General features: G+C 44.5%; 2 protein-coding genes across 2 annotated transcripts in view; one reads left to right on the top strand and one right to left on the bottom strand.

Annotated features, from left to right (window-relative positions):
* Positions 1 to 20,376, top strand: part of pla2g6 (phospholipase A2, group VI (cytosolic, calcium-independent)) — a 71,119-nt gene extending 50,743 nt beyond the window's left edge. The window contains 10 exon segments of the mRNA XM_084318733.1: positions 968 to 1,036; positions 1,039 to 1,057; positions 3,090 to 3,253; positions 3,644 to 3,794; positions 4,704 to 4,840; positions 8,072 to 8,226; positions 8,410 to 8,461; positions 15,431 to 15,546; positions 16,195 to 16,268; positions 18,332 to 20,376. Coding sequence (XP_084174859.1) covers positions 968 to 1,036; positions 1,039 to 1,057; positions 3,090 to 3,253; positions 3,644 to 3,794; positions 4,704 to 4,840; positions 8,072 to 8,226; positions 8,410 to 8,461; positions 15,431 to 15,546; positions 16,195 to 16,268; positions 18,332 to 18,479 — 1,085 coding nt within the window. The 3' untranslated portion in view covers positions 18,480 to 20,376.
* Positions 12,320 to 13,887, bottom strand: LOC311232573 (nuclear apoptosis-inducing factor 1-like; the record flags this gene model as incomplete). Its single annotated transcript, XM_084319434.1, has 4 exons — positions 12,320 to 12,648; positions 12,868 to 13,000; positions 13,200 to 13,383; positions 13,862 to 13,887. 4 exons carry the CDS (start codon positions 13,885 to 13,887, stop codon positions 12,320 to 12,322), a joined length of 672 nt encoding a protein of 223 aa, XP_084175560.1.
* Positions 20,377 to 22,464: the final 2,088 nt, after the last annotated feature.

Consider the following 22,464-nt stretch of genomic DNA (forward strand, 5'->3'; position numbering starts at 1 on the left):
AAGATCCAGGAAGATGGTAACTGTCACTCTATGCTCAGTGATGCAGTGAGGCACAGTGATGCATTGTAAGTCTGATGGCTGTCGGAATGAAGGACTTTCTGTGCCGTTCAGTGCTGCATTTAGGTAGTGTGAGCCTGGCACTGAACATGCTCCTCCTGTCAGCCAAGTCTGTGTATAGTGGGTGGGAGGGGTTTCCCTGATGGCCTGGAGCTTAGCAAGGCTCCTCCTCTCCGCCACCTCGCTAGGAGTCCAGCTCCACCCCAACCACGCTACTGGCCTTCCTGACTAGCTTATCAAGCCTGTTTGTGTCCCCTGCTCTCAGTCGCTGCCCCAGCAGGTCACAGCGTACAAGAAGGTGCCCGCCACCACCGACTCATAGAACATCCTCAACATCCTTGTACAGACATTGAAAGATCTCAGCCTTCTGAGGAAGTAGAGTCGGCTCTGGCCCTTCTTGTACAGTGCCTCTGCGTGTTTTGACCCGTTCATTTAGTTGTCGATGGAGGTATTTGTACACCTCAACCAGTGATGTCCACATCGACTCCCCTGATGGAAACGGGGGTCACAGGTGCACTCCTCCTCCTCCCCAGCTCCACAACCAGTTCCCTTGGTCTTCGCCACATTTAGCTGCAGGTGGTTTTTATCGCACCATGTGACGAAGTCCACTACCAGTTCCCGGTATTCCCTCTGTCTACCAATTGAAAGTATTTTGTGAGGAGAAACAAAAAACTGAAAAACTGGAATGATCTACAGCAGACCGGACGTGATGTTGTAACGAATGCCAGGCTCACTCAGCCAATAGACTATATACTACTAAATAGTTTTATTAGTGTGGACGTATACTTTTATCTAGTGCGCGTAAACATAACAGCATGGATATATATAGCTGTTTTTATACATTTCAACATTTGATTGACCTGCCTGGTTAAATAAAGGTTAATTAAGTCTTTCTTTGACTTGTTGACAGGATTTGAGGACATCATGCACGTGGCGGCTTCAGTAGGACCAATGAGCCGCGGACAGACTGAGGTGGACGGTCTCAGAGCGGGGAAAGGAAGTAAGGATGTAGAAAACATTTTTCTTTGGATTAGATTAACTCTTTCACTGCCACCCTACAGAAGGTTAACCCTTTCACTACCACACTACAGAATGTTAACCATTTCACTACCACACTACAGAAGGTTAACCCTTTCACTACCACATTACAGAATGGTTAACCCCGTCACAATACATAATGGTTAACCCTTTCACTACCACACTACAGAAGGTTAACCCTTTCACTACCACACTACAGAATGGTTAACCATTTCACTACCACACTACAGAATGGTTAACCCTTTCATACTACAGAATGGTTAACCCTTTCACTACCACACTACGGAAGGTTAACCATTTCACTACCACACTACATAATGGTTAACCCTTTAACTACCACACTACATACGGTTAACCCTTTCACTACCACACTACAGACGGTTAACCTTTCACTACCACATTACAGCATGGTTAACCCTTTCACTACCACACTACATAAGGTTAACCCTGTCATTGCCACACTACAGAAGTTTAACCTTCCACTACCACACTACAGATGGTTAACTCTTTCACTGACACACTACAGAAGGTTAACCCTTCCACTACCACACAGAAGGTTAACCTTCCACTACCACACTACAGATGGTTAACCCTTTCACTGACACACTACAGAAGGTTAACCCTTTCACTACCACACTACAGACGGTTAACCTTTCACTACCACACTACAGAATTGTTAACCCTTTCACTGCGACACTACACAAGGTTAACCCTTTCACTACCACACTATATAAGGTTAACCCTTTCACTACCACACTACAGAATGTTAACGCTTTCACTGCCACACTACAGAAGGTTAACCTTTCGCTACCACACTATAGACGGTTAACCTTTCACTACCACACTACAGAAGGTTAACCCTTTCACTGCGACACTACAGAAGGTTATCCCCTTCACTGCCACACGACAAAGGGTTAACCCTTTCACTACCACACTATATAAGGTTAACCCTTTCACTACCACACTACAGAATGTTAACGCTTTCACTGCCACACTACAGACGGTTAACCTTTCGCTACCACACTATAGACGGTTAACCTTTCACTACCACACTACAGAAGGTTAACCCTTTCACTGCGACACTACAGAAGGTTATCCCTTTCACTGCCACACAACAAAGGGTTAACCCTTTCACTACCACACTACAGAAGGTTAACCCTTTCACTACCACACTACAGAATGTTAACCCTTTCACTGCGACACTACAGAAGGTTAACCCCTTCACTGCCACACGACAAAGGGTTAACCATTTCACTACCACACTACAGAATGGTTAACCATTTCACTACCACACTACAGAATGTTTAACCCTTTCACTACCACACTACATACGGTTAACCCTTTCACTGCGACACTACAGGGTAGTGAAAGGGTTAAATGAATTCTCACTAGAAAATACAGATGATGTATATGGTGAGTAATGTGGAGTACGGTGGCTCAGGACATAGAACGGTTGTCTGGTAATCAGAGGGTTCCCGGTTTGATTCTGGCTCCTCTCAGGCAGCGTGTCTTAAGTGTCCTCGAGCAAGACACTTAACCCCTAATCATAATCATAATCATCTTTATTTATATAGCACATTTACAACAGTTGTGACTGTACCAAAGTGCTTCACAAATAAAAGCATAGAGCAAAACAATACATATACAGTACATATCCTAAACAAAAAGTGCAAATACAAATAAGGGCAAGGGTTCAGATAGAAATAAAAAATAAAGATAAAAGAAAGAAAAGTGCAGCAGATTACAAAAATAAGGCATAAAAGGACTAAAAGTAGCGACCTAGGAGGCAGGCTCAGCTCTGGTCAAAGGCCAGGGAGAAGAGATGAGTCTTTAGCCGGGACTTGAAGACCTCCAGGGTCTGGGCTACATGGTTACCTCCACCGTCAGTGTGTGAGTGAATGGGTGACTCTGAGGCATACGCTTAAAAAAAAGAGAGAGAGAAAAAGCATTGTACAAATGCAGTCCATTGACCATGACCATGCTCTGCCTCACAGGATAGACCGGCTGCTGTGTCTGGATGGGGGAGGGATTAAGGGCCTGGTCCTGATCCAGCTGCTGATAGCCCTGGAGAGAGAGGCCGGTCGGCCCACCAGAGACCTCTTCGACTGGGTCTCTGGCACCAGCACGGGGGGAATCCTGGCCCTAGCTATAGTCCACGGTAAGGTGTATGGAATGCGCAAGAATTGAAATTGCAGTGCAAGGTCAGCCGCCAGTTCAGTGTTGCTATGTGAATGAATGAATGAAAGATGAAAGAAAGTATAAAAAAACTAAAATATATCTGTTCATTTGACATACCGTATATGTATACAAAATAATAATAATAATAATAATAAAAAAAAAAAGTCTGACGTGGATGGCGAACAAGTCTATAGGCTGTGACGTACAGGCATTAGAGACAGCTCTGCGTAGGACTGTGGCTTCTGAGATCGGTTCTTCTCAGGATGGACTGAAAGGACGAATCAGACCGGCTTCTTTTAGAAATGTGGACTGTCCCTTCTTTAGAATTAGAATGAAAGCCATGTGTCTGTGTCTCGCGTCCCGTTTGTAGGTAAATCCATGGAGTACCTACGCTGTCTGTACTTCAGGATGAAGGAGCAGGTGTTTAAGGGGTCACGACCCTACGAGTCGGCCCCGCTGGAGGACTTCCTGAAGAAGGAGTTCGGAGAGAACACCAAAATGACCGACGTCCGCTACCCCAGGTAACCATGGCAACCGGGCAACACCCATCAGGTCCTTGTTCTTGCAGAGGAAACTATAAAAGAAGGAAGGGTCATCACGTCAGAATACCAGCGTTCTATGCTTTGCTTGGTGCCAGACTTTGGTGCCAGTTCTATTGAAGCCAGCTATGTGAGGAAATATCAACCAATATATCAAATGTTAGCTAGTTAACAATGCAACAGATTGTCGATGTTTCTGACATCTGAGGTAATAACCTGTTTAAATGAGATGGCTGATCCCATTCAACTCAATGTTGGCCAAACTGAACGTTTCCACATTACACGTGATGACCCTTCCTTCTTTTATAGTTTCCTTGGTTCTTGTTTGTCAAAAGAAAGGGCACTATGCATCAAATATACGTTTATATTTCATTTCAAACCTTTATTTCAACTCGTAAGACACTGAGGTTACCCGCATTTACAGTGACGACAAGCTTAGAAAACAAGACATAGTTTATCAGCAATGTCATACATATAGGCACAATAAATAAGAATAAACAATAAAAAATCTGCTAAGACTGTTACAAGTCACAGTGGTCAGAGATCATACTTTTAGATGCAGCAAAAGAAGGAAGACAGTCGCTCGGGAGGTAGAGCAGTTGTCTGGTAATCCCGAGGTTCGCAGTTCCGTTCCCGGTTCGATTCCCACTCCTCCCGGGCAGCGTGTCGAAGTGTCCTTGAGCAAGACACTAAACCCCTATTTGCTCCCGATGAGCAGGTTGGCACCTTGCATGGTGTGTGAATGTGTGAGTGAATGGGTCAAATGTGAGGAACAAATTGTAAAGCGCTTTGGATAAAAGCACTATATAAATGCAGCCGTTTACCATTTACCATTTATATAGCACTTTGATATATTTGCATTTTCCCATTTTGTGTGTGTGTCTTGACCAGGGTAATGGTGACCAGCGTTCTGGCAGACAGACACCCGGGGGAGCTGCACATGTTCAGGAACTACGAACCCCCTTCCGTCCACAGAGAGCCCCCCTATGCAACCACAGCGGCGTTCAAAGTCCTCACCATCCCACAAGGTCAGGGCACTGCAGGGGACATGTGTACTGAATGGCATTTCAACTATATATATGCTGGTGTTTACTAGAGATGGGCAAAACTCACAAATTGACCATTCGATCATGACCAGTTACATTTGAATACTAACATTGGATTTTATGGTGTTTTTTAGTTCTTGATTTATTGTGATGTTTCTTCTTGACTTGTTTAAGGAAGACTTGTACAGCCCATGGGGGCATGACCTTGTGATTTTGTGCATTACAAATACATTTGATTTGATTTGATAACAGAAAATTGCAAACGTGAGATAATCAAACAAGTGAGCTAGCTGGCTGCTGTCATTGCTAACGGCTCGATAATTGCAGAGTCGCAGCAGGCTGTTTCCAGACACAACCCGCGCTCCCCGTCCCCATCCACCCTCTCCTCTGACATCCTGTCCGCTCTGCCTTTGAGTGAAACTTTCTCTGCTCTCCCCCAGAGACGGCAACCTCCACCCTCCTTTCAGCCCTCTCAACCTTCGACAAGCTCCGCCCCCTCACCAAGAGGCTTGCCAGCCGTTCCACACCCACGCCATGGCTGTCAGATGCAGTGAGAGAAGAAAGACAGAACACGAAGAAAAGTATTTAAAAAACTGCCTCCCTGGTGACATCACTACCAGTACATCAAGAGCCTTGTATTTTACTCCCATCTTTCTCTCCCATTACAGACGCCGAAGCGTTGACACTGGTAATGTTGAACCGTCCCACTACATGCCAGCTGGACCCAATATCCTCCCCACTCCTCCAGATCAGAGCAAAAGACATCCTCCCATTACTAACTCCAACCATCAACTCCTCTCTCAACTCCGGGGGGGTTCCCACCTCTGTAAAACAAACCAGAGTCACACCGCTCATCAAGAAATCAACCCTGAACCCTACCGTCATAGATAACTATCACCCTGTCTCTCTTCTCTCCTTCCTCTCTAAATCACTTGAACGTGCCGTATCTCACCAGTTCACTGATTATCTTTTACAGAACCACCTCCTAGACCCTAATCAGTCAGGCTTCAAGACTGGTCACTCCACAGAGACAGCCCTCATAGCAGTCACAGAGACTCTTCACTTAGCAAGAGCGAAAGGCCTCTCCTCTCCTGACTCTCCTGGACCTGTCAGCAGCCTTCGACACAGTCAACCATCAGATCCTCTGCGCATCCCTCACAGGAATGGGAGTTGTAAGCTCTGCGCTGGCATGGCTGTCATCCTACCTTGACAATCGCTCCTACCAAGTATCTTGGAGAGGTACCCTGTCGCCCCCTACAGACAGGTGTCCCCCAGGGCTCGGTCCTTGGTCTTCTCACACCAAATCTCTGGGTATTATCATTAAAACGTCTTGCGCCTTCTCATTTGACTGCTATGCCGATGGCACTCAACTCTTCCTCTCCTCCCTCAGATATCCAAGTCTCTGAGCGGATCTTGGTCTGTCTGTCCGACATTTATGCCTGGATGACGACCAATCACTTCAAACTGAACCTACGCAAAAAGGAGCTACTTCACCTGCCGGCCAAATCCTCCCCGCTGACCGACCTTTCGATCACAGTGGAGAATGTAGTTGTGGCTTCGTCCACGACTGCCAAGAACCTAGGTGTAGTCCTTGACGACCGGCTGAACTTCTCTGCTCGCATCACCTCAACAACCAGAACCTGTAAATTTTTCCTGAGTAACGTCAGAAGGGTCCGCCCCCTTCCTGACAAAAGAAGCCACCCAACTCCTCCTGCAATCAACAGTCTTGTCTCGCCTCGACTACTGCAATGCAGTGCTAGCTGGTTTACCGGCTACCGCCGCCAAGCCTCTTCAACTCATACAGAACGCAGTGGCCTGCCTGATCTACAACCTACCAAAGTCAACCCATGGTACCCCACTTCTTAGAGAGCTACACTGGCTTACCATTGCCGCACAAATCCGCTTCAAGGTCCTTCATCTGAAGAAGAAGAAGAAGAAGAAGAAGTCTTTGTGTGTCCGATTTTAACACACACATGCGATGGGCGACCCACAGGAACACACATGCACTGAGTCGGTGATGAAATGATCTCTGCACTTCCCATCCCGCGTCCGTCCCCCCAAGGGCAGCCGGGAGTAGACAAGGGCTGCAGCGTGCGATGCGCCCGGGGACCAATCCAAGTGCTCCTGTCCGTCTTCGTCAGGGCCGCGACAGCGTTAGCGATCTGTTGTGCATGTTTTTCCATTGGGTTTATCTTATCGGTAGGGGGAACCCTTTCTGTCGTTGACTAAAAAGTACATATCTGAAATGAAGAAAGTAAAAACGAACCTTCGTACAGTCTTTTACTACTATGCACTCAATACTTGTTATACAGAACTTGTAAGTCGCTTTGGATAAAAGCGTCAGCTAAATTACTAAATGTAAAAAATATAAAGCATTCATTCCGAAAGTGACATTGTTGATACTTGAAATGTCTGAGCTTCCACGTTAATGTATGGTTTTGTTTTTACTTAATAGCGAACGTGAGATAATCCATCAAGCAAGCCAGCTGGCTGCTGTCATTGCTAACAGCTAACACTAGCGGAGCAGGTGAACGTAAAGCATTAATTCTGAACGTTACATCACTGATGCTTGAAATGTGTGAACTTAGTGAAACAACATGGCAAACGTACAAAGCGTTGCTATCATGGAACATCTCCAGTCTCTCTTTCGTCATCTTTCTTTTCAGTTCTCCCAGCTAACAGTTAACAGACTGTTGGCTAGCAAGTGAGCTGTACCCAGCATGCCATTTAGTGGTGTAACAGTTAAAAGGGTCCCCTCTCAATACACTACACAGTGTAGTTGCTGGTAAAAACTAGGATTTTTTTTTTTTAGATATTTGCATAAACTATTCTATTTATTTTATTATGTATTCGAATATTTGAAAATCAATGCCCATCCCTAATATTTATGAGCAGGGTCCACCTCTGCCTCACTGTCTGAGTACCAGTCATGTTGTTGTTTCAGGATGGGAGGATGAGGATGTGTTGATTGTAGGATACACTGAGGAGCCCCCCACAAAGCGTAGGAAGGTGACAATTGAAGGTGTGTGTGAGTGTGTGTGTGAATGCATTGTGAACAGGTCTGTTTGTCTTCCGCATGTACTGGATCCACGCGTGTCACTGATTAGAGCGTGGGAAAGGGGACATGGTCACTGGTGTTCGGTGGTAGGCACTCTTTTCACTAAATGGTTCATTAGGTTACTTTGCATATAAGGTTGTCCTCTGTCCAATCAGAGCAAGTCGTGTGGCGTGCCGCCCGCTCCAGTGGCGCCGCCCCCACCTACTTCCGGCCAATGGGGCGCTTCCTGGATGGAGGGCTGCTAGCCAATAACCCGACTCTAGACGCCATGACCGAAATCCACCAGTACAACAAGGCCTTGAAAACGGAGGTAGATGCTTTTTTTTACCTCCCATATCCTCTCTCTCTCTCGCTCATACTATGTTCAATGTAGAATGACCCAGATATACTTTTAAAGTATTTCTATTTTAATTTATTATTGGGCGATTTTCTCATCCTTTTCAATTATATACAATAATCCTCATACAATTCCTCTTCCTGTCTGCCTTGTCAGGGTCGCGGCGACGCCATGCAGAAACTAGGCATAGTGGTCTCTCTTGGTACAGGTAAGCCGCTCTCTTTGTCTGATTAGGCTGATTATTCAGTAGAAATATTTATTAACTGCTCAATAATTAATTTTGTGAACATTCTATATTGTTGCACCCTCCTTGACAAACACAATTACACAAGTGCTCTGGGCTTAAAGATCCAGTACAATGGTGTTTTAATTCATTGTCATAGTCAGTGGTGGAAAGTAACTAAGTATTTTTATACTCAATTACTGTACTTAAGTACAATTTAGAGCTACTTGTACTTTATGTGAGTATTTTCATTTGAGGGAACTTTATACTTTCACTCCACTACATTTCAAGGGAAATATTGTACTTTTTACTCTACTACATTTATCTGAACCCGTCAGTTACTAGTTACTTTGAAGAACAGGATTTTGCTTTGAAAACATAATATATATAAAATGAAAAATGTATGAAGATTATACTTTCACATTTGAAGCCTGTCAACTTCAAGAGGTCGTTATCAGAGCAGCATAACTGGACCACATACCACTTTAATATAACCTATAGAGGTCAATGGATACACAAACGTCATGTAGAATGTGTACTTTTACTTTAGATACTTAAGTACATTCAATAGCAAATACGTATCTACTTTTACTTAAGTAGATTTTGAATGGAGGACTTTTACTTCTACCAGAGTACTCATTTAGTCTGAGTATTTCTACTTTTACTCAAGTAAAGGAACTGTGTACTTCTTCCACCACTGGTCATAGTCATGAATTGCTTATTTTGGACTGTTAATGACATGATTATAATTGTTCAGCTTCAGATCATTTGATATGTTATAGCCGTGTTAATGCACCGCCTCTGAGCACAGGCCTTTTGCTCACTAGACATGCAGGGAGAACACAGCGACAAGCACAGGGAGGGTGTTCCACCACTCAGCTAGATGTGACTGATGGGCCAATCAGAGCAGCTAGATGTGACTGATGGGCCAATCGGAGCAGCTAGATGTGACTGATGGGCCAATCGGAGCAGCTAGATGTGACTGATGGGCCAATCGGAGCAGCTAGATGTGACTGATGGGCCAATCGGAGCAGCTAGATGTGACTGATGGGCCAATCGGAGCAGCTAGATGTGACTGATGGCCCAATCGGAGCAGCTAGATGTGACTGATGGGCCAATCGGAGCAGCTAGATGTGACTGATGGGCCAATCGGAGCAGCTAGATGTGACTGATGGCCCAATCAGAGCAGCTAGATGTGACTGATGGGCCAATCGGAGCATCTAGATGTGACTGATGGGCCAATCAGGATAACCTGTGTGTATTACGGTATGTGATATTTGAAAGGAAGCAGATTGGATATTTTAAATGGCTTGATTTTGCTGATGTCCAGGGGGGTGGATATTTTCATTGTACTGCATCATTAAGTTGCTAACACGACCCTCCCCTGCCCTGCCCCCACTAACACGACCACCCCCTGCCCTGCCCCCACTCATGACTGTTGGAGGAGTGGTTACATAAAGTCCTCAAGCTGCTCCGGCTGTTCAAAATGAGAAAGGGGAATCTGTGACAAACACAAGGGATATTATTAACCAAGTATTTGCCCATTTGTATAAACAATTTTTACAAATGGGAGATTAATCCCGAGTGAGTTGTCACAAGACATTCTCCTCAAAGAACTTGCCAGAAGTGTCAGTGGATCAGACGGCTCCACAACCGTAGCGAAGGTCAAAAGTGAAGCCTGGAAAATCACCTGGGCCCTCATGCATCAACGTGTTCTACGCACAGATCTGTGCGTAACCCGTGCGTACGATCATTTCTAAGCAAAGAGTGGGATTCATCAATTTCGATTTGAACTTGACTTCGTGCGTACATCTACGCACATTTCAGACCTGGCGTACCTAGCTCCCAGTGGTAGAATATCGTTACTACGCATAAGCACTCCTCAGTCCTGCATTAGTTCCAAGGCGGAAATAAAGTCACTGGCGCGTGTTCTGTATGACCCCCGTGATTCATCATAGTTCATTGTGAAACAGCGATATTAGTGTAATTATTGTCAAACCCTAAACAGCATCAACTCCTGAATGTAGGATGTAGGATGGTTAACGTTGCATTATGTGGCCGATACGTTGTTGGCTGATAAGGAACGCATGACCCAGGCCTAATCTCATTTAATTAAATTGTAATGTTATTATATCTGTCATCAAGATACCACTTAAATGCAGGTGATCACGGTTATCCACTGAAGCCATGCGTGGCTAGAATCGTCCCTGACCAACAACGACCCAATTGGAGCGCAGATCGAAGGGGAATCAATCAACAGTTACAATATACCCAGGTGTTCTGTATGACCCGTAATTAATTAAATTGGCGACATGAGTGTAATCGTCGGCAAACCCTATAAATTACATCTGGAACATGGATTTCAGATCCTATTCACCATGGATAACGCAGGCATCGCAGTGTTGCACGATTTGGGAATGGGCCATGCCCATGGTGCGCTCCACAGGGAGCGCGTCTTCAGGGACAGGGCAGACCTGTTTGCCGAGAGCACAGAGTGGCTCATTAGCAGGTTCCGCTTCCCCAGGGCAATCCTGCTCGACCTGTGCCGGGATCTGGGACCCTTATTGGAGCGCCGAACAAGGCGCACACATGCCATCCCCGTCCACACCCAAGTCCTCGCCACCCTGGGATTCTTGGCCACCGGGACATTTCAGCGGGAGATCGCAGATCGCTCGGGCATCTCCCAACCCTCACTCAGCAGGATCATGCCCACAGTGTTGGATGCCATCATGTCCCTAATCCCCGACCACATCAAATTCCCATACACACACGCACAGCAGGTCGAGGTCAAGAGGGCTTTCCACGCCATCGCCGGTTTCCCCAACGTAATTGGAGCAATAGACTGCACACACATAGCCATCAAAACACCATCACAAAATGAATTCAATTACGTTAACAGGAAGGGGTTCCACTCGGTAAATGTCCAAGTGATCTGCGATGCCCGTTTGGCACTCCTAAATGTCGTTGCCCAGTGGCCAGGAGGAACCCACGACTCGTTTGTGGTGCAGAACAGCTCTGTGGGCATTCGTCTCCAGGCTGGGGTCGTTGAAGACGGGTGGCTTATTGGTGAGTGTTACACATTTAGGCCCATATTGAATCAAATCGTAATGTTATTACTGGTATCTGTAATTAAATTATATATCTTTCAATGCAGGGGATCGTGGCTATCCACTAAAGCCGTGGCTGATGACGCCGCTGACCAACCCCACCACCCAACAGGAGGGCGCCTATAACCGGGCGCACGCACGCACACGAGTCACCGTGGAGCGTGCAATTGGTCTCCTGAAGGGTCGGTGGCTCTGCCTGTCTGGCACGGGGGGCACACTGCAGTACCGGCCTGTGAAGGTCTGCAACATCATCGTGGCCTGCAGTGTGCTCCATAACATGGCCATCAGGCATGGCATCCCGCTGCCAAACCCAGAACTACCCGACGACCCCATGCTAGACGTGGAAGAGCCACCTCCAAACGCCACTGGAATGCTGGCAAGAGCTGGGATCATAGCGCAGTTTTGAGTGAGTCTACCCCATGCACTGGAAGAACTGCGATTTGTGTCAATTCATATTAATTAAGTAATCATTAGTAACCTGTACATAAAAGGAAAATACTGTTGTTTGAAATCGAATTGAGCTCATTAATGAATTGGAACCATTTTTGAATTGCATTGTACAGTTATAGTTGAATGGAAGTAGCTGACAGTTTAAAGGTGACCAGATGACACTCAGTTTACCGTGCATGCAGGGTATCAATCAAACTTCAAAAGAACGGAACGAGAAAAGGCATTCATCCAGCTAATGATTATCTGATTATAATAATGACACCAACGCCAAAGGTGGTTATGGTATTTATTGGTCCCTGTTTTCCGTCAATTCCAGGAGGATGCCCTCCAGACTGGCTGCGATGCCAGTCTGGACCGCGACCAGCTGGGTCTGGACCGCGACCAGCTGGGCCAGGGTCTGGCGGGTGAGCCTCTGCTCGTCCCGCATGTCGCTCAGGAGGGCGATGGTGGTCAACTGGTTGTTGAGGACGGCCTCCGTAAGGACGACCGGGTCCGGGACCGGGTGGGCCCTCTGCTCCCTGCGCGCCGAAGGGGGTCGGCTGCAGGACGCCTCCTGCTCCTCCTGGGTGTCGACGGGGTCGGGGATGAGATTGATGGTGAACTCGGCCGAGTTGCCTGTGGAATGAATAGGCAATTTAATAACGTTTTATTTGTTTGCTAGCAAGGTTCGGAACCATACGGTTGAATATTGTTTCAAATAAATTAAGAGATTCTTGTCATGTTCCTCAATAAAATCGTTGACGACAAAGTGATTTCTATGCCAGTCTTCCTTACTGATGTGACAATTCCTGTATGAAAGGTGCTATACAAATGAAGTGTATATTATATTATTACCTTCCACCTGTTGGCTGGATGGCCCAGCCACTTCGTATGAGTCGGTGTCGGTGGTGCCTTCAATTCCTCCCACCGCCTCGTCCCCGATGATGCTGGCGATTTTCAGGTCCAGTGGGGACAGCTCACTCTGACTCTGAATTGAATTGATTGAAAGACTGTATTAACAGGTTGCAGAATGGGTACAATGCAGTACGGCTCGATACACACAATTGTTAAGGGGATGCAGACCCGATAAATACTTTCGTCTTGTTTACATCAGGGTCCCCCATTTTCAATCCATCATAACAGATATATCATGATAATGATAATATAATGATTGGCATACGACATACCTGCCCCCCGCCAGTCGCACTGGCATTCCGCCTGTGTTCGGCCAGGCGCCTCTTGGCCGTCAGTTTTACATCGAACCACTTTTTGCGGGTCTCCGCTATGGTTCTCTGCTGCGGGGAGATGGAATTTACGGCGTCGGTGACCGCCTCCCACGCAGCAGTCTTCCTCTTGGTGGTGATGCCAAGGCTGAGGGACCCAAAGAGTACCCCCGCCCTGGCATCCACCTCCGTTACGAGGACCTCCACCTCGGTGTCTGTGTAGTTTCTTTTCTTCGTTCGCTTTGCCATCCTCCAACATTCCACGCACAGGGATTCCCTCATGGTATTTGAAGGGGAGGGCCTGACCATATTTGGTTGGTCGGGGCGGTTTTGGTATGCAAATACGTGAAAGCGTGCACGAGCTGCGGCGCAGGGCCAAGGTGGGATTCATCATGACAGATGTGCGTAGAGCCTGCGTACGCACGTGTGATGAATGCCGACTTCCCTGTGCGTACGCTAGTTCTACATTCCGTGCTTACGTGTGGAAGTAGGTCAAGTTCAAAGTCCACGTTGATGCATGAGGGCCCTGGTCTGGATGGCTTCCCCTCAGAATATTATAAGAAGCATGTTGATAAATTGGCTCCTATCCTTACAACTGTGTGTACTGTATGAAGAATCATTCTCACTTGGGAAACTGCCAGAAACATGTCATGAAGCTCTGATCTCCTTAGTTGTTAAAAAAAGATCAAGACCCCACTGATCCAGGAGGTTTTAGACATATTAGTTTGATTAATGTGGATTGTAAAATTCTCACGAAGGTTTTTGCTACACTTAATACATTCAGATCAAGTGGGATTCGTGAAGGCAAGGTCATCCACAGAAAATGTTTGACACCTATTACACTTCATACAGCTTAATTGGGATGAAAATACCTCAATAGCCGCCTTCTCCTTGGATGCCCAAAAGGCATTCACTAGGGTAGAGTGGGGCTTTTTACGGTATACTCTTTAAAACATTTGGGTATGGGGAGGGTTTTAGCGAATGGGTGAATGTAATTTATTCAGATTTTAGGGCGGCAGTAACAACTAATGGAATGATAGCACCTTTCTTTAACCTAACCCGTGGGACCATATTAAAATCAAGAAAATATACATACAAATAAAAAGTAAAAACTGAAATGCCCTCCCCACCCTAAAAACTATAATATTATATAAACAAATGTAAAAAGTAGTGCTGTCAGGCGATTAAAAAAATGTATCTAATTAATTACAGGATTTGTAATTAATTAATCTAATTAATCGCATTGTAATCGCATAACCATTTTATGCCTGGTATTCTATATTCTATAATCATATTTCAAATTGCATGTGTCCGGATGGCAGAATTCAGTACTGTATCTACAAAACCTTCTGTTTAATCATCTTCCATCTATTAATTACCTTCGATTTTTCAGGTCTGGTCAATTTGAGCATGGTGTTATTCACAGTCAAAGATAAAAAAAATGTATTGATATTCTCATTTGGTTCATTACAATTTACTCAAAATAAAATATTCATTCAATCAATCACCGCGCAGATTGATTGATTGAATAAAAATGTTATTAACAGATTGCAGAATGGGTACAATACAGTACGGCTCAATACACACAATTGTTAAGGGGATGCAGACCAGAGAAAGACTTTCGTCTTGTTTACATCAGGGTCCCCCATTTTCAATTCATAATGAATTGTAAGTAAGGGTGCAACTTGCACCGTGCAATCCATTCTTTGTGGATCTAGCCCACAGTATTTCTGACACTGGAAATACATTCCCTGAGATTCATAGATGTCCCTAGAATCAGATACCAAGAACATGCAAATGGACCATATTAAAAAAAAAGTCTGTAAATGTGTATTCTACATTCGTATGAAATGAATGAGATTAAAAAAAAAGATGGAATAAAAAAATAAAAATAAATAAAAATTAAATAAATTTTGAGTTAATTTTCATAACGTGATAATTTGCTGTGTAATTAATTAATCTAATTAATGCGATAAACTGACAGCCCTAATAAAAATATATGTGTATTGTTATTAATTTAAAGAAATGTTCTAGAAAAAACATGTACCTACCTATACACATAAACAGGTGGAACATGTTGTTGGAGTTATGTCTTTGCGGCTAGTTCAAAAGGTGACACTTCTCATGGAAATCCGATCCACCTGTGTGCGTGTAGTAAGTGTGTGTGTGTGTGTGTGTTTGGTCTCTGTCTCCAGGGAAACCTCCCCAGGTGGTGGTGAACTCTGTGGATGTGTTCCGGCCCTCCAACCCTCTGGAGCTGGCCAAGAGCTTCGTAGGAGCCAAGGAGCTGGGAAAGATGCTGGTCGACTGTGTGAGTTTGGTCACTCTGGCGTGGTGGTGACTACATGTATCTGATCATAGTTATCATTCATTACATTTATATATAGTTAGTTGGCTTCTGTCTCGATAATCATAGTTGGGCTTGAGGAATATATCCATTATTCAGAGAATGTCATTTTAAAGGAGCTGGAAGTGGTATTTTCTTTGTTAAAATAAGTGGTTTACGTGTTAAAATAATAGCTCTACACTTCGACAGCCATCACTGATGATAGTGTTTGGTCAGTGACATGGGTCTCTCAGTCCCTCCACTCTGTAAGAGAACTCCACAATGCAAAAATAAGAAATAAGAACTAGTTTTAAGCAAATATCAGCTTGAAATGAGTCAAATAATCTGCAAATCTGGTTTGGCAAGATTTCTTGAAATAAGTCAAAAGATATCTAGGGTTCTCTCTAGAAGATTGTTGTTTTTTCGTCTGCCGAGAACTAAATTGGTGCACAAGTGCAGCCGCCAGTTCAGTGTCGCTATGTGTTTATTTTTTTGCTAGTATGGTTGTGAAATTGGTGTTAAATGTCTAAAAAAAAAAATTTCTTAAATTGAACTTGTTGAAACCCTACAATAACTCTCTGATTGTTGTGCTGTTTCTTTCCCCCCACGTCATGCCGGCGTCCTCCTCACCAGTGTACAGACTCAGACGGCTGTGCTGTGGACAGGGCCAGAGCTTGGTGTGAGATGACCGACACCCTCTACCACAGGTTGAGCAATGCTACTAGAACTCAAGTGACCTATCTCAGCCCCCGCCCTCTTTTCTTGATCCTCCAATCATAACTATTGTTGCTTCCCTCATAAAAGCAAGAGATCGGAGGATGAAGAAAAGAGGACAGGGTTTGAGATCTTTGAGGTCAATGACCCATAACTATGAGAAACTCTTTCCACTGTATTGTTAATAGGGAGGGATAGGCAAAACTCACAACATTACTATTTGATAGTCACTGGGAACTATTCGAATACTAATTGAAGATTATAATTTAACGGAAAATTGGGAAATCGATGGCCATCCCTAATCGTTAACGATAACGTACGTGTGGCGCTTTTTTATCCTGTTTCTCCGTCTCTCTCCTCACTCTCTCACATCCTGTACTCCACCCTCCTCTCATATCATCCTGTGCTCCACCCTCCTCTCTCATATCATCCTGTACTCCACCCTCCTCTCATATATCATCCTGTACTCCACCCTCCTCTCATATATCATCCTGTACTCCACCCTCCTCTCATATCATCCTGTACTCCACCCTCCTCTCATATCATCCTGTACTCCACCCTCCTCGCATATCATCCTGTACTCCACCCTCCTCTCTCGCATATCATCCTGTACTCCACCCTCCTCTCTCTCATATCATCCTGTACTCCACCCCCCTCCTCTCATATCATCCTGTACTCCACCCCCCTCTCTCTCATATCATCCTGTACTCCACCCTCCTCTCTCATATCATCCTATACTCCACCCTCCTCTCTCTCACATCATCCTGTACTCCACCCTCCTCTCTCATATCATCCTATACTCCACCCTCCTCTCTCTCACATCATCCTGTACTCCACCCTCCTCTCACATCCTGTACTCTACCCTCCTCACATCCTGTACTCCACCCTCCTCTCTCTCACATCATCCTGTACTCCACCCTCCTCTCTCTCACATCATCTTGTACTCCACCCTCCTCACATCCTGTACTCCACCCTCCTCTCTCTCACATCATCCTGTACTCCACCCTCCTCTCTCTCATATCATCCTGTGCTCTACCCTCCTCACATCCTGTACTCCACCCTCCTCTCTCTCACATCATCCTGTACTCCACCCTCCTCTCTCTCACATCATCTTGTACTCCACCCTCCTCACATCCTGTACTCCACCCTCCTCTCTCTCACATCATCCTGTACTCCACCCTCCTCTCTCTCACATCATCTTGTACTCCACCCTCCTCACATCCTGTACTCCACCCTCCTCTCTCTCACATCATCCTGTACTCCACCCTCCTCTCTCATATCATCCTGTGCTCCACCCTCCTCTCATCCTGTACTCCACCCTCCTCTCTCTCACATCATCCTGTACTCCACCCTCCTCTCTCTTACACCATCTTGTACTCCACCCTCCTCACATCCTGTACTCCACCCTCCTCTCTCTCACATCATCCTGTACTCCACCCTCATCTCTCATATCATCCTGTGCTCCACCCTCCTCTCTCTCATATCATCCTGTACTCCACCCTCCTCTCTTACATCCTGTACTCCACCCTCCTCTCTCTCATATCATCCTGTACTCCACCCTCCTCTCTTACATCCTGTACTCCACCCTCCTCTCTTGTCATCGTTCCACTCTTTTATTCTTACCATATATATATATCCACATCTGTCTGTATACCTGCATATAATCCTTTTTACATATATGTACATACTATATCTATATCTGTACACATCTTACTAGTTACGCTGCTGACCAGTATGACTTACTACCATAGTGTCTTTATACCTGTATCACTGTACAGTGTACATATTAATACTACAACTATGTACATACATCTTATTAGCACTATTACTAAGTGGACAAGTAGTACTCATTTATATATTTTATACCCAGTTTAATCACCTGTACATTGTATAGTACTACTGCACATTACTGCTACATTTGCACTCTGGTTGGATGCCAAACTTCTTTTCCTTATACTTTACTTGTGCTGTATGATGACAATACATTTTAATCTAATCTAATATTTTTCCTTCTCTCCATTCATAAAAACAAATCCACCACCACGTCCCCCACCAGACTGAGCCCCCAGCTGTCCCAGGAGGTGTTGCTGGACGAGGTGAGCGACACGGTCCTGGTGGACATGCTGTGGGAGACCCAGATGTACCTCTACGAGAAGAGGGAGTCTCTCCAGACCCTGGCCTCGCAGCTCCTGGGTGGAACCTGAGTTCTCACAATAATAACCCTGACATATTATCCGAATGACTTTAAAGTCCCCGCGTTATTATCATAACTGGCCAAAACAAAGCCTGGGACATTGAAATCAGTTAAATTGATCAACTTGAACATAGATATTGACAAATGGCAATTGAAATGGGCCCGTCTCAAACGCCACCCTCTTTTCTTGATCCTCAGTCATGACCGTTGCTTTCCTCTATTTGTTGGAGGATCAATAAAATAGGGTGGAGTTTGAGATGGGTCAATTTGCGCCATTCAGCGTTGCCAGATGTACGATAAGTGTCAGATTTGTACAATAACATTCCCCTCTGTACACCTATTTGTCCTCTTGGTTTTGACTTGCAAACAGTTTTCCTCAAATGATAATCGCCTCAAACTGCCGCCATTTGCCATGGAAAATCCTGGAATTTGATCAACAAAAATGCATGCCGTCTGGGAATGCATCCATTCATAAAGAAATGTGCTTTAGTCAAACCCAAAATGTGAAATGAGTGGTGACTGTAGCTCAGGGGAGAGACGTGAGGACTACTGTATGTAGCTTAATGAGCACATCACTGATCCTTTACCGTCATCGATTCAATTGTGGATACACCGATTAAAGGCCCAATCTGCAATCCAAACATAAACAAGTGTGTAGCCCCACCACCAGAACTAAAATGGGATGGAGACACACTTTCATTCTCTAGTTGTGTTAATTCTATGTTAGTTGATCGTAACAAAAGGTTTTATGTTGGTAATGTTTGTAAACAGAGCGGAACATGCATCATCTCATTGTAGTGGGTTATGGACATTCCTAAAGCATTTTCACATCTACATTGCATGTCTTCAAGAATTGAAATTGACGTACATATTGTCTGTGTCCTCTAGTTCTCCTAGATGTATGGACCCTTGTTTTCTCCTAAGCTATAATGTACTTTATAACAAAGAGTTAAATAAATGTCCTTGTAAGGCCACATGATCAGGAGGCTCTCAGGGTCTTACAATATGTTGGATCAAAGCTCAACTTGATGATGAAGAATCACTTCTGCCTTTTGTATTATGGCCGTGATTTATAATTTTAACCACTATTCATTTTAATATCCTATGTTGATGCCTTTGGAGGTAATTTATACTGAGGTCAACTATACAGTATATATTATAGCTTTTCATGATTACCTTACCCTGTTTTTATCATGCATTCTGTGTCTTGTACGTTCTCTTTTCTTCAACACATACTGAACAAAACTGTTTCAGCTGGACTTGTTAATGCCAGCTTACTTGAAAGAAAATGAAAAAATACCTTATTCTACCTGCACTACATTACTTGTAATTAACTTGTAATGTTTTTGTATTTGGATTTATTATTATGAAGTGGATATTAGTAAAGTATTTAAATAAGGAACATATGTTCATGAATGATGTGTTTCCTCATTCTGTTGCCAGGCATTGGCTCATATCAGATGGACCTATCTCAAACCGTGCCCTTTCCGTTTTGATCCTCCAATCACAACTGTCACTTCCCGAGGGAAGACCAATTTGTCTGTATGGCATATTTCATACAGACGAAATGACAACACAATACATGTTACATGACAAAACTCATACATTAAAAACAATGCACAAAGGAGCAAAATACACAGCATTTTGGGGACGAAAACAATAAGTGAAATAAAACAGCTAAACAAGTCTACTCGGTATGTACCTTTTACAAGTACTTGTGGCTGAATGAGAACCTTGAGTTAGGGATAGAGTAATATGTAACGATAACGGTGTGGGTATCAGCCTAATGAACAGAACTGGCAGATGTGAACATCCAGTGATTATTTCTCTAGCTACAGTTTTTTTTATTTCCACGAGTGCAAAAGCATTGAAGGAAACAGCAGAAATAAAGAAAGATCTGTTTCCATCGTACAGTGTTTGTCTTATCACACAATTTGATTACTGTAGGAAGTTCTGCTTTAGACCAAACCATATCGGCCATAGCGGAAAATGTATTATTGGTCATCAGTATCGGCCAAAATATTCGTATCGGTGCACATGCAGTTAGGAAAGTTGAAACAAAATCTGCTTCTCTGAAGAGGAAACATGTCTTCAATGCCCCAGAGAGTCAGACTGCAGGGACGTGCACAGACATCTGGAGGGGCAATAGCTAACCTGGAAAAAGGGCCCCATATAAAATTATATAAGTATAACATATTTTTGCCACTCAAAAGAGCACTTTAGCGTGACATTTTTCAACTGTTGGGGCACATGGTCAAGTTTAGACCATTGGAAGGGCACCAATGGGGCAAGCCCTCTCGTTTTCGCCAAGGGCAGCCGGGAGCACCAATCCATGTGCTCCTGTCCGTCTTCGTCAGGGACACGGCAGTGTTAGAGATCTGTTCTGCATGTTTTTCCATTGGCTTTATCTTACTGGGGGAGGGGGGGGACCCTTGCGAGCACGAGGAGAACATTCAAACTACACAGAAAGGCCCGGGAGATACCCCACCTGGCAACGCGGCAACCTGGTCCCCAAGCGGGAATTGAACCCAGGACCTTCTAGCTGTGAGGCGACAGTGTTAACCACTACACCACCGTGCCCCCTAGAGTCAGTCTGATTGGCAGAGAAGATAATATTTAGTGTTCTTATCTTACACATATGTCTCTCACTCTGCAGAAAGACACACACACAAACAAATATAAACAACCTGTTCAGTCTGTACAGGATCACTAGACTCAGAAGTGGATTTCACAATGGTCCTAATCCCGGATAGAATCAGTGAATCGATAACTACACCAATTACAAACTGGATGTGAATATCGTGATGCATGTGGAAAATATAGACCTATGAAAACATTATCTAAAATAATGAATACATAATTATGATGAATGTTGTCATAAGTAACTGCCATAGAAACACCAGTGAGGGCTGGTTGGAAAGGTGTGGTTGTGATGAATCACTGGTGAGACAACACTAACTTTTTTGTAACTGATCATGGATCAAAAAGATTGATTAATTAATACCAACACAGATATTGCTACTAATATGAATAATATAGATGACATTGAAAAATGGTCTATTAATCACGTTGACTGAACGTCATAGTAGGGGTTTTTTGGGACATTTTGGAACTTACACCACATCTGGACGTTGTGGGAAGACATCCTAACTACGGACATACAATGTGAAAATGTTTGCTGTGTTACTTCCTCTCGCTCGAAACAAGGTCAGAACTCAGACCACGGGACTCTAGAAGTAAGCTAATAATAGCCAACAGGGGGCCTTTTTGTGTGGAGTTCGCATGTTCTCCCTGTATTCGCGTGGGTTTCCTCCAGGTACTCTGGTTTCCTCCCACACCATAAAACACGTTCGTGTTTCCGGGTTCCCGTTTTGCGTTCTGATTGGCCACTGACCTACGCTAGTACACCCCCCTCGCTATGAGTGTAGCAGGACGCTAGTGGGCTAGTCGCTAAAATATATATCGTTTTATATATAATTGTACCAACACAGATATTAGGCAGTACACACATTGTCCTGCAATACATGTACAGTGAATGCACAGCTACATTTGCCATATATTTCTATCGCTGCTGCGGTCTACAGTGAAATGCAATATTATTATTATTGTAAAGATTATCATTACAATCGCAGCCGCCTGGAGGCTTGAAGCCTTTTTACAACGCATCCGCGTTTCCGGGTTCCCGTTTTGCACTCTGATTGGCCAGGTCATGTGACATGAGCGCCAATCGTGGGACGGCAAGTTTCTACACTGGTTAAGCTTAGGCACTCTTCGAAGTTGGTTATGGTTAGAGTTTGTCTTAGAGCATGGCGATAGAACGGCGTTATTTTTTTTCCTAGCCGCATTTCTCGGAGACGCTCTGGGCAAAGACACAGCTCGTCACGCGATTGGGCAAACATGTCAGTGGCCAATCAGAGAGCGTCAGTCAGTGGCCAATCAGAGAGCGTCTCCGAGAAATGCGGCTAGGAAAAAAAATAACGCCGTTCTATCGCCAT

Source organism: Notolepis coatsorum (assembly GCF_963971535.1).
Source record: "Notolepis coatsorum genome assembly, chromosome: 7".
NCBI classification, from domain to species: domain Eukaryota; kingdom Metazoa; phylum Chordata; class Actinopteri; order Aulopiformes; family Paralepididae; genus Notolepis; species Notolepis coatsorum.